General features: G+C 39.2%; 1 protein-coding gene across 1 annotated transcript in view; it reads left to right on the top strand.

The window, feature by feature from the left end:
- Positions 1-12443, top strand: part of LOC5570325 (coiled-coil domain-containing protein 6) — a 46403-nt gene extending 33960 nt beyond the window's left edge. Inside the window, exon 5 of the mRNA XM_001653103.2 lies at positions 7465-12443. Coding sequence (XP_001653153.1) covers positions 7465-8149 — 685 coding nt within the window. The 3' untranslated portion in view covers positions 8150-12443. The remainder of the gene's footprint in view (positions 1-7464) is intronic.
- The last annotated feature ends 403 nt before the right edge of the window (positions 12444-12846 follow it).

Here is a 12846-nt window from a genome sequence, read left to right as displayed (position 1 = left end):
GACACAGTGATCACGAAATTTCACAAAATACAAAGTGCAGTTCATAATCTTATATTGGCGAAACTATACACACTATTTCCAATTCATTCTTCAATTACTTTACCCATCCCCGATCTGTGGGCGAAGGGTTTGACGCGACGAACGCGGAGCACACGTAGAATGTGCTGATGGACCTTGTTGATCGGTAGGCGGTCAACTACTATACTACTGATGATCGTTGCTGGCCAATGGTGTTGTAGAAGTTGAGAGGGATTTAGATGGAGAGATAGCTGTTTAGAAGCGCACTACTCTGTTCTGTAGACAGATTGGAGTACGGTTGGCTAGATGTAGGTATAACTGTCTTGCGTTGGTTGGGCATTCAGTCCGTTCAATAGCAGAGTTGATATCAGTATGGCATCGACGCGCTGTGGGCTTTTTATCTGTTCACGCCGAACGTGAACACTTATAACAACATCGGTTAAATGATTTATAGCATTTCAAATCGTAAAAAGGCGAAAGACGAAATATGGAATAATGACTTTCTGTTCTTTCACACCTCTGTTTTCAAATGCCGCACTCCATCCCATAACCATCCGCTTATGGAGCGAGCGTAACCTCAAGGATACCGACCCCCTTTTGGTCAATTTATCAAAAAAATAAAATGTGTACTAAACAATGCCAGGTAATAAGGAGCTACTCTGAGAAAAATCATACAAATCGGTTCAGTATTCTTGGAGAAATCTGAAAATTACGATATGAGGTTTTTTAGAGTTTTCAAGATCTTTGTTTGTCCAGTATGGTGCCAGAAACATTAAATGCTAATTACAGCCAACTTTCGTTCGTTACACTAAACATGTAGCCCACTTAGTGAATGACTTTCACTAATCGGGCTGAGTTTCGAGCTGTCAAATAACATAGAACAAAAGAAAAACATAGCTTCCAACATTGACAAATTGCGTCTTATGCCAAAAAATGACGTTTGCCTTCGTTTTAGTTGGGCTATAGCCCAACTAACGAGAGCCCAATTAAAACGTAGCCCACTTAAAGATAGTGCAACGAACGAAATTCGACTGTACTCAAAGACGGCTGCACCACATTGCTTCATTTTTAAACAACATACTCGCATTAATGTAACATTCCGAGTAGTGAATATCCGAATACGATAAAAGTTCTGTAGCCTGAGATATTTACGTGGGTTATGGCTACGCGTCGGTCCCCCAAGAAATTTTGGAATATCTTCGGATCCAGCTGACTAATGATCAGTATCGACATAAGGTACCGTGGGGCAAGTGGGTAATGGATTTCGCATAGTTGGGATTCTTCAAATTCTAGAGACCTTAAATTAAAACAAATGAGGTCGTGTATATTTTTTAGCTTGACTCGCACCAAATATAAGCAGTATACTGAAGTTGATTTTTATGTAAAATTAAAGAAAAAAGTACAGAGAAAGTTTTCGAAAAATGTCTCCTTACTTTGGGTTTATTCATAAATTTCATAACGCCAAAAATGGTCATTTTCGACACCCACCCACCCCTGTCACCCCTGTTCAGTTATGTTTGTTGAAATGATTCGACAACATTATAACTGTAACATTTCCAATGTTAGTTCATACATCATGGGACAGCAATTGCATTTTTGTTCTGTAGAATTTCCACCGTTCATTATTTGTTTTTAAGACTTCGGATGACTCTTCAAGAGAAATCGAACGGAATCCTGCAATAAAGTACTTAGAAACTTTTTTATGTTGATACACCTATATCCCATTTTTATGTTTTGAACTAGCTTTACACAGACATTCCACAAGATTTCCGTTTGTTCTCTTATATTGGAACTTTTCAATCAACGTCTTCCTTTTAATCGGCTGTCCGAAGTAAACATATTGATATCGTAAAATTTGGCAACCTTAATTTTAGAGAAGTTCCATGATTTGGCCATGATAATAGCATTTAACGCTTTGAGTATAGTGTTTCTTGTATTATCAGCACGTTCTGTTGTTCTATGATAATTACGAACCTTGTATACTTATAGCTACCTAAAGAGAAAACACAAATTCAATCTCTACTGAGAAACTTTTCACTTGCCCCACGTGATTAGAAAATTGACGGTGTTTCAATTTAGTTAGTTTTAGGTCTATGTCAAATTAATTCTAATTTTTTTTTTCTTGCAGTTTGAAACTGTCAGAGGGGACAACTTAGAAGTGTTGTCGCATGAGTTTAATACGTTAATTCACATATTCAGTAAAATATACCAATTATTTTCACTTATCTCATTTACCCACTTACCCCGCGGTACCTTACTAGAAAAATGTTTTGAGAGCTGGTAGAAAATGGTGCAAAAATATCGAGAAACAAAAAAAAAACATTCGCTCCACCGTCCTACTCCTTTCCTCTAATGGAGATAAGTCATCACCGGAACGCAAAATCACCGTCGGCACTAAGGAAGCTCCAGATCCCCCAACACAGTCGAGTCTCTCCAGCCAGCGACCTGCAGCCGTCCCGGTCCTGTGCTTGGGGTGGGTGACGGGGGCTTCCGCAGTCCGAATGTCGACAGGTACCATCCGTAATCCAATGCTTCCGCACCTGATAGTAATCCCATTTCCAGTGCTGCCGCTGCTCAACAAACTGCTTCTGACGTCATAATTTGCTTTCAAAATGTTTGAGGAATGAAAGGTCTGTTAGACGACTATCATATAGCCTTTTTGGACCACGGCTATGATGTCATAGCCTTGACCGAAACATGGCCTCATTCTCGATCAGTTTCGAGCTATATTTTTGGAGAAGGATACGAGTAGTGATCCTTTATATGAGAGATAAGCGGAAGTAAAATTGAATGATTTGGTAACAGACCAGCAGCGCTGAATTTGCTCGGCGTTGAGCATAATATTGTAACACGGACATGACTTCATCATTGCTAAAACGTGTTTTTTGTTTCGTTATAGATGTTTTAGCTACTTTTCCAAACAATCAGCAAAAAAAAAAATCAACAACTAAATATCGCATTGACAGAAATTCAAAAAAGGAAAATATTTCATATATTTTGCTCTTTGCAAACACATTTTCACCTAAATAATTTCAAGCAGATTACAGTGCTCCTCAAGAGAAGTTCAAAACAAACATAACGCATGTTCGTTTGGCTCACGCTTTTACAGTTCTCGCTGCTCGTTTGGCTCACACTTTAACATAAATGTCAGCATCCGCGTATCTCTCTTATATCGTTTTCGTTTTAGGAACTGGGTCGGTGATCAACACATAAACAAACCAATGTCAAATAGATTGTAGTTCGGTCGAACCTGAATCGGGTTGGGGTTGAAACTGTGATTCAGAACGGGTTGCGCCAGTTCCAACCTAGGTTCAAAAACGAATTCGACATTATAAAGGAACACTAGATACGAGGTATTCAGCTGCGTTAGAAATACGAATCACATCCGCAAAACGATTGGAGATGGCGTGCTTGTAGGAGTCCATACCTAGTTTAAAGCAAGTCTAATCGAAAACGATTCCTGGATTTCTGTGGAACAAGTTTGGGTGGCTCTTCAGCTTAGCGACCGCAAACTCTATCTATGCGTTGTATTAGCGCATTTGCTCAAAAGAGGAAAGGAACAACCGCGGTTTTGCTCCCTTTTTACTTCATTCATATGGGAGATAACATTGCGGAGTTTCATCACACGCGGTTGTTCCTTTCCTGTACCATTCGCTGCGTAGAATTTTGGGCAAATGCGCGTTTTTGGAAACTTAACAACAGCCGCGCGGTGCATCATTATCCATCGGACCAGTCAATAAACATCCCTCCGGACCAGACTCGTGATATGGATTACATCAACACGCACTGTCAATCAATCGCCGTCGTTTCGGAATATGCCACCCCTAGTGACAAATGATCATTCTTGGTGATTTTAATTTGCCAGACATCGCATGGACTCCAACTCACAGTGGTTTTCTGTGTCCCGATTATAAACCCACTTCGTTTCACGTTGGTGCTGTCAATCTTCTTGATTGTTACGGTACTGCCCAGACAACCAGAAATCGCATGAAAGTTCACGTTATAACTCGTTTATTCATACTAATTACATCAAACCCGCAAAACACCGTGGATAATCTCGTCAAATTGATGAGTTTCCTCGCATAAAACACTTTTTTCTGAGTTCATTTGTACATTTTGTTTCGTCCCGTACACTCGTACAAAATAAGTCGAATCGCAGCTGTCAAATCAACATTTGTTATCATAAGTTTAGTCGCATAAGATAACAGGTTAGTTCGGGAGAATATGTATACACTCGCATTGTATGTTATAAATCATCACATAATATATGCACGCATATCGCCTCCACTTTTGTACGTAGAAGGCCTTTTCGCGACATCTTATAAGTGAAATTTTGCACATACAAAGCCTCCAGGTGATTTCGTTATGCGTACATTTTGGTTGTCTGGGTGCTACTCTTGCTCAGATTAACCACGTGATGAACGAAAATGGTCGCAACCTGGATGTTTCGTGAGTGGTCGTGATACTGCTCCTTTCATATCGACGGCACCTGCACCTTTGGTCAAGGTTGTTTCTCATTACCCGCCGCTAGTAATTTCATTTCTAGTCCCTCGATTGTTGCATATGACTTTTGCAGAGCTGATATCCGTAGTATAGCTGTATTGCTGTCCGAGACAGATTGGGTTTGCATTCTAGCTATAACGGATGCCAATCAATAATACAGCACTAACCTTCTCTCACGCCCTGGCATATGTCATTGAAAGGCACGTTCCTAAAAAAGTCATTTGGATCAACTCACGTGTTCCATGGATGACCAACGATTTTCTTTTGCTGAAGAGGAAGAAGAAAGCAGCGCTCAGACGGTTTACCAAATTTCACAGATGGTCATAAAAATGCTACTACGTTAGACTCAACTATGAATACAAGCGTTTGAGTCGTTTCTGTTTTCATCGCCATCAGAGCGAAATACAACTAAATTTGCATGTCAAATCTTTCTGGAATTACGTGTGAACGAACAGCGGAAGGAAGTTGGTTTGCCATCGTCCATGACATTCAACGGCACAACTGGGTCTAATCTAGAGGACATCTGCAATCTGTTCTCAAACAAATTTGCAAGTGTGTTCGTAAACGAACAGCTTTCCGTCGATCTCATCAATACCGCGGCCAACAATGTTCCTCTGGCTAATCAAACGATTAGCAGTATCCACCTTACTCAAGAAAGGATCTTGAAAGGGGCATCACAGCTCAAAACTTCGTTCAAGTCGGGACCAGATGGTGTTCCAGTTGCTTTTGTGAAAAGAATGATCGGCAGCTTGTTGGAACCGCTTCTCAAGGTATTTCAACTTTCGCTAACCAGCGGTATATTTCCGACTTGCTGGAAAATAGCCGAAATGTTTCCCGTGTATAAGAAAGGAAGCAAGCGAGACGTTAACAACTATTAAGGGATCACATCGTTGAATGCTGTAGCTAAGCTGTTCGAACTGGTGGTCATGGATTCTCTAAGCGCACATTGCAGACAGCATTTGAGTGCTGATCAACATGGATTCACTATCGGCCGCTCGATAAGCTAAACCACGATATTGCAATCGCCCAGCTCGATAGGATTGGAGGTGGAGGTAGCCTTTTGAAATGGTTCCGCTCTTACCTCACTGATCGTCAATTGGTTAGTAGTCTGATAGTCAAGTGGTAGCTTTAGGAGAATTTCGATCACCCTACTTTTACGCGTCATCAGGCATACCGCAAGGCAGTCATCTGGGTCCGTTGATTTTCATTTTGCATTTTAACGACGTACACTTTGTTGTGGAAGGGCGTCGACTGACGTTCGCAGACGACCTAAAAAACGTCTTCGCTGGATGGTGTGATCTCAACCGACTAACCGTCAATCCAGCAAAGTGCTCCGTAATCACTTTTTCACGGAAGAAACAGCCGATAATCTCCGAGTATATCATTTTTGATACGCCAATCGAACGAGTGCAGTGCGTTAAGGATTTGGGTATTCTGTTGGATTCGCAACTGACATTCTCCCATTTATCGCTTATATTGTCGATAAAGCGTCAAGAACGCTTGGCTTTGTCTTTAGTCTTTTTGCTTCGCCGTAAATTTTCTAGTTTTTTCGCTGGTCGGAGGAACTGAAGACATTTTTGAAGTTTGAAATGTTTTACGATCTTGACTTTTTCATATTTAATGTTTTGTCACGTTTGATTTGTAATATACCATGTACTTTTGTTTTTATTTTTAATATCATTGGGACTATACATGTCTGTTGATGTAAACCTAGATAATAAACCTACATGGATTCTTCCATCATGGCCGTAGTTTTATTCAACTCCATCAAAACCACGATAAAGTTAATTTAACTCGGGCAAGATGGGCAAGAGTAGTATCAAGTTTTACTTGAGAATTCATTGATGAAGACAAACTGATCTTTCTAAAGAACGTGATAAGTTTTACTAATTTTATTCAAGTGTTTAATTACACTTTTCATTGTATTGCCGAAAAAATGTTCGCAGTTGGATTTGTTATCGCGTGGTATTTTATGCTACATAATGATCAAAGGCAATACACCCGATTCTGTTTTTGCACGGGGGATGCGTACCGTGTAAAAAAAGTTTTCAGTTCAAAATTTCAAAAACCGTGCAAAAAAAGTAAAACCATTTCTCGACGTTCCATGCAAAAATTTTATTCCATGTTTTTAGAATCGATTCGATTTTCAAGCTCAAATTAAAAAAATAAAATAAATAAATTCTCAATTATTTAATTTCTCCAATCAAATAATGTTTGAAGTTAAAGATTATACATACAATGCTTCAAAACTAGGTTTAAGATTCATCAACTTATTGGAGACTTCGAATCATTTTTTTTACTTTAAATCAAAACAAAAAATCGAATGAAGAAAATCGATTCACTCGATTTTGAGTGATCCTAACATCGATTAATCGAAACGAAATAAGACAGCGTTTATTATTTACGTAACGCTAAAATTGGAAATGTGTGACCCCCTCCCTCCCTCCGTAACGCTTTTTGTAAAAATTTAAAATTTTTGTATGAGCCGTAACGCTTGAGCCTCTCCCTCCCCTCCCCCTAGAGCGTTACATAATTTGTGGATGCCGCCTAATCGATGTTTGGAACATCGATTCAAAATCACCCATCGCTGTATAGGATGTAGTTTTAATAAAATAAAAAAAAACTATCCCAATTGTAAATAAGCGAGAGAGAACGGCTTTTATCATGGCTCTCTGTTTGGAACTCTCGTTCGCTGCTTTTATTCATCAAGCTTGTTACAACTTGCGGAATATTGCCGATAATGGCCCGATACAAATGAGAGCGGACTATGCAATGCCTGGGTATTATTAATCCTCTCCCTGACGATAGACTTTCAAGACTTTTAGTCATTGTTTTTCAAAACCATAAGTCACTTTTTTCTCAAATTTGGTTACTAAAATATATATGACACTTATTTTCACCACTTGTCCTGACTGCATCTTATGAATTTATTTCATTTTCTAGAGAAATCAACCACCGTAACGAGAACGGTAACGACACTGCCTCGCAGCTCACGGCTCATATTCAAAACTTGCGTTCGGAGGTGGATCAACTGCGCAACAACTTGGCAGCGGCAGCAAAAGAAAGTCAGGAGAAATCTCAGCACTTTGCTCAAGAGGAGAAATGTATTCGCGATGAGAACAAGCGATTACAACGAAAGCTACAGCAGGAAGTAGAACGTCGTGAAGCCCTATCTCGTCATCTTTCCGAGTCGGAATCGTCTCTCGAGTTCGAAGAGGAGCGATTGTTCAACGAAAATGTGTCTGCATTCGCTGCAGGTAGTAGCAGCCATCGACCCATCAGCCCCGGCGGATTAACCCGTTGTCACGCATGCGGTCAGCTGGTCAGTCGCCGAGCCAGCGAACGTTTCATCAAACCAGCGATTCCAATCGGTTTGAACACTTCGGCACCAAATATGCTTCATCACACTAGCGCCGGACCAGCGTCGTGTCAGGCAGGGGCTAGTGGCCACTTCCCGGTGATTTCCTCCTCTGGTGCCGGAACAGGTGGCGGGGGAGGCATGAGCTCACTCAACAGTAGCATCTCTTCGTCATCGACACATAACACTAGCAGCAACATTTCCTTTAGTGGAAACTCGTCCTTCGTACAGCCGGCCAGTCCAATGGATACCTCAATGTGTAAGGACTAAATATGCCTCTCGAATATACGGGAAAGAGAGAGGTACATAACGCGTTACACATTAACATAACTACGATGATACTAGATAAACACACGAGATGAATCATCTCCAATGCGGCCAACATGCTCGCAAACATAAGTTTAAAGAGATCGAGGAATAACCAGCATAATTATCTGGAATGTGCGTGGAATGCTCCTATTGTTATTGATTTATCATTTTTAGTATCCTATTATTTACCGATTAGTCAACTACATACATATATAACATATACAAAAAAATTTAGAACAGCTACCTACATAACGTTCATCGACTTGAGTGTGCCGAGTATCGGAAGTAAAATCGACGACACGATTGGAGATGAGCCAGGATCTATATCCCTCATCGGAATGCGAAATTTGCAGGTCTATTCCCGGACGACGAAGGCGCGTAGGTTTGGTAGTGCTTGAACTGGTGTGAGATCGTTCACACTTTTGCTGTATTCAAGAGCGTGAATTGTCCCATTCATTAGGATTAGTGATATGTTTTGGTTAACCAATAATGTTTGGAAGTGAACTTTTTTTTTATTAAAACATCAGATTCGGACAGGAAGGAATGGAAGTTTTCTTTTATTTTAGACATTATTCTTTGTACCAAGATGGTCACCAATGTAAGTGTAAGCGGTTTATTTTTTAAGCGAGGTTCTCAAAAGGATGCAATCGAAGTTACGAAAAAACTATTGAGAAATGCATTCTCTCCATAGAGAGCAAGAAAGGACAAGATTGGCATTTAACTTTTTTGAAGAAGGTTGTTTTAAATTGTAAATTGAAGGTATCCGTTATGACAGTAGCGCAGATTCTCAAGGGGCTTAGGCGGCATCCACAAATTACGTAACGCTCTAGGGGGAGGGGGGAGTAGGCTCAAGCGTTACGGCTCATACAAAAATTTTAAATTTTTCATACAAAAAGCGTTACGGAGGGGGGGAGGGGTTCAAAAATTTCCAATTTTAGCGTTACGTAATAAATTGACGCTGCCTTATATATGAATGAAGCCTTCCTTAACCAAGTGGTAACGTTCGCGGCTACGAAGCAAAGTCATGTTGAAGGACTCGATTCAAGGTCGGTTCAGACTCTTTTCGTAATGAGAATGTCCTTGACTTCTCTGGGTATAAATTATCATCGTGCCTATCACACGTCTCGTTGCTATCGTGTATGCGAAAATATCAACTTGAGCAAATAAAGCTATCGAAGTGAACATGAAAGTGCTCTTAGAACACTAAGCTGAGAAGCAAGTGCCGGTGGGGACGTAACGTCAAGAAAATGATGAATTTCCGTGGAAGTTCCCAACAGAAGTTTTAAATGAACCTCATGAGAGGAATCCTTGAAAAAAATCCTAAGAAAATCCCTGTAAACACTACGTAGAGACTGATTGAATGGATTTCTGAAGGCACCCCCGGTGAATTCTTTAGAGTAACTTCTGAAAAAAAAATCCTTAGGGAAACGTGTAGTGTGTTATCACCAAAGAGGAGGAATCCCTGGAAAAATCCTAGGATGAATTACTGGCACCTACTTGAAAGGGTTACTTTTGGAAATCCCCTAAAAAGTCATAGGTTTTATAAATCCCCTAAAAATCATAGAGGAAGGCTTTATAAATTCTTGGAGTATCAATTTAGAGGAACTGCAGAAACTCCTAAAGAAATGCCAGGAAAAAATCCTCAAGAAATCTCTGGATGAGTTTCTAGGGGTCTCCGAAAAACTCAATGAACTGACGGATGCCTGGATAATTCCCTAAAGTTATTCCTGGAAAGATTTCTAAAGACTTCTAAATTTCAAGATTATTTCGCTGGAAAAGCTCTTGGTAGAATCTCGGGATAAGTTCCTGCAGGAATGTCCTGGATAATTCCCTGAAGGAATTCCTGGAATAATTCCCAAAGACTTCTAAACTTCAATATTGTTTCGCTGGATTGTTTCGTTGGGGGGTCTTCCTTAGCCGAGTGTTTAGCGTCCGCGGCTACAAAGCAAAACCATGCTGATGGTGTCTGGGTTCGATTCCCGGTCAGTCCAGGATCTTTTCGTAATGGAAATTTCCTTGACTTCCCCTGGGCATATAGTACATATCATCGTACCTGCCACACAATATACGAATGCGAAAATGACAACTTTGGCAAAGAAAGCTCTCAGTTAATAACCTTTGAAGTGCTCATAAGAACATTAAGCTGAGAAGCAAGCCCTGTGCCAGTGAGGATGTAATGCCAAGAAGAAGAACGTTCATACCGTTTCAAAAACTTTTCCTAAATGAGCTATTACGAAAGGTCCCACTTACTGCGGGATACCTTTCTTGGTGATTTTCGACTATATTAGTTATTGTGTTGAATTTTCTGGCAAACAATCTGAATAAATTGACGAAACAATCATATTCGCTCCAACGTTTCGATCCCGATTTGGAACTTCATCAGGGGATCTGTATTTTATTGACAGATGTAGCATAAAATGGAAGTATTTGTACATTCATAAGAAAAGGGAGGGATTAAACACTTTATATAAAAAATAACGTTCCTTTCGCTGAAAATACCGATAGTACGAACATTTGAAACATAAGCCGCTTTTCTCAATAGGTGCCTACTTGGTATTGAAAATGTATCCAATGCAAATCACAATGCTCAATGGTGGAATCATAATTCTCCTATGTAACAAAATAGATCATTGAGAAAATCACCTTCGATGTGAAAAAATGTGTTTTAAAAATTACATTTTTTTTATTTTAAGCGATTTTTATTATCCTTCAATTTCTTTAACAAAGAGAAAAATCCTGCTTCGTTTGAGATTGAAAAAAAAAATGCTCCAATGTGAAAAAATGACAAAAAATGTTCAAAATCTTTCATTCCAACCCAACGCTCTCAGTTCAGAAAATTTTGTAGACACCCGGTATAGAATAAAAAGACGTTGTCCTACGTCAAAATGTTACAAGGCCCAATGAGGCTTCCACCGGCAGTGTGAGTATTCACTTTAAAAATCCTTTCGATATGGGATGGTTTTTTATCATCATTATATTATTATCGTACTAAAACATTAATCGAACGGTGAAATTACATCTGAACTATTATTACCTACTAATAGTTGAATTTTAAAATGTTGCTAGTTATTGTAACCGTGAGATGAATCATAGTGAATATCAAATCTGCGTGAAGCGACGAATGGAGCACAGAAAGGCACATTTTTCATAGGACGAAAACAGCACGAAAGCTTACAAACGACGCAGCCCGAAACAGGAAACTAGAATTGAAACAGGAAAGTACTTATGTAAGTCATACCACACATAAATGCAACACGAAAAAATACAACATTTTTTATTTTATAATAAAGTTTAAAATAACAAACAAAAAACTCGCAATCGCTTACAACATATTAAAAAAAAAGCCGTAGCGTAGATCGTATGGTGAACAACATAGCAAAGTAAGCACATAGGTATTGCAATCTATCATCAAATGGTCACCTACGAGTGAGGAAAACACAAAACAGAATTGTAGTCATTTAACAACAGTCAATAAAATAGCAAGAATGCTCATTTCAAGTCAGTCCTAGAAAAGGATTGCCATCGCAGCAACGGATTCATAATGTAGTTCAATAGATAGCATACTTGTTGATCATACAGAAACAATCAGAGTAACGCAAAGCTCCATCCCTTCTGCATAAATTCAAGCATTCAGTCGTTCACTATTCAACTAGGAACATATGAACAAGTTTGAAAAGGCAAGGTTATCGTTGTAAGAGAAACTTTTTCGAACGACAAAAATATAGTGTACACGATTGTCGCGGAAGGAGTTTGAGATTGTCATGAAACTTATGTAAATACTTGTTACGGCGAGTTATGTTTTCGGTCAAAATTAAATTTTCTGATGTATTTGTACATGTCAGAATGCTGAAAATTACATGTGATCGTTAAAAATTTCAGCTCTTTTGACTCAGTTTCATGGAAACCGGCATTCTTTTGTTAAATTTACAACAATAAATGGCTAGTTTCCTCAACAGTCAAATTCGCAGTTTAGACTTTAAAAAATGTCATGCGGAGGTTTCTGCGAAAGTTGGAAACCAACCGAAATCATTCAATCATGCAACTCGATGTAAGCCACATAAGAATCCATAAGTACACGTTTAAAAGAAAAACTTCGGGCCTTCTCCAACAAAATGTTCTGCTGTTTCTACAAGCAAGCAACGTGTTTCGTCCGTCAGCAAAAATGCTTTATAATTATTACTCTGAAAGCAACTTTTATTTTATTTTATTTTACTATACAGGATCATTGATTAATAAATTATCGTAATAAACGTTATTTGCTGTGCGTTTAAACATGTTAGAAATATCAGAGAAATAATCATATATCTCCCCGACACGAATAATGACTGTTCATTTTATAAAGTGCACACATTGTGCATGCTGTATCTACCGTAATGCTATCATATTTCGCGCATGCTCCTAATTTTGCTCACTGCCATGTTATCGATTTTTGTTGATACATATTGAACTACAGTCGAATTTCGTTCGTTGCACTATCTTTAGGTGGGCTACGTTTTAATTGGGCTCCCGTTAGTTGGGCTATAGCCCATCTAAAACGAAGGCAAACGATTAGTTGTCTACTTTCTATACGCTTCCAATCGCAAAACGCAACATACTGTTAGCCATCTATACTTTGGTAGCGCAACTAGCCAGATGATGAGAGATTTGATTTTTCACGC

The sequence above is a fragment of the Aedes aegypti genome, chromosome 2 (genome assembly GCF_002204515.2).
Source record: "Aedes aegypti strain LVP_AGWG chromosome 2, AaegL5.0 Primary Assembly, whole genome shotgun sequence".
Lineage (NCBI taxonomy): Eukaryota > Metazoa > Arthropoda > Insecta > Diptera > Culicidae > Aedes > Aedes aegypti.
This window is presented reverse-complemented; position numbering and strand designations above follow the sequence as displayed.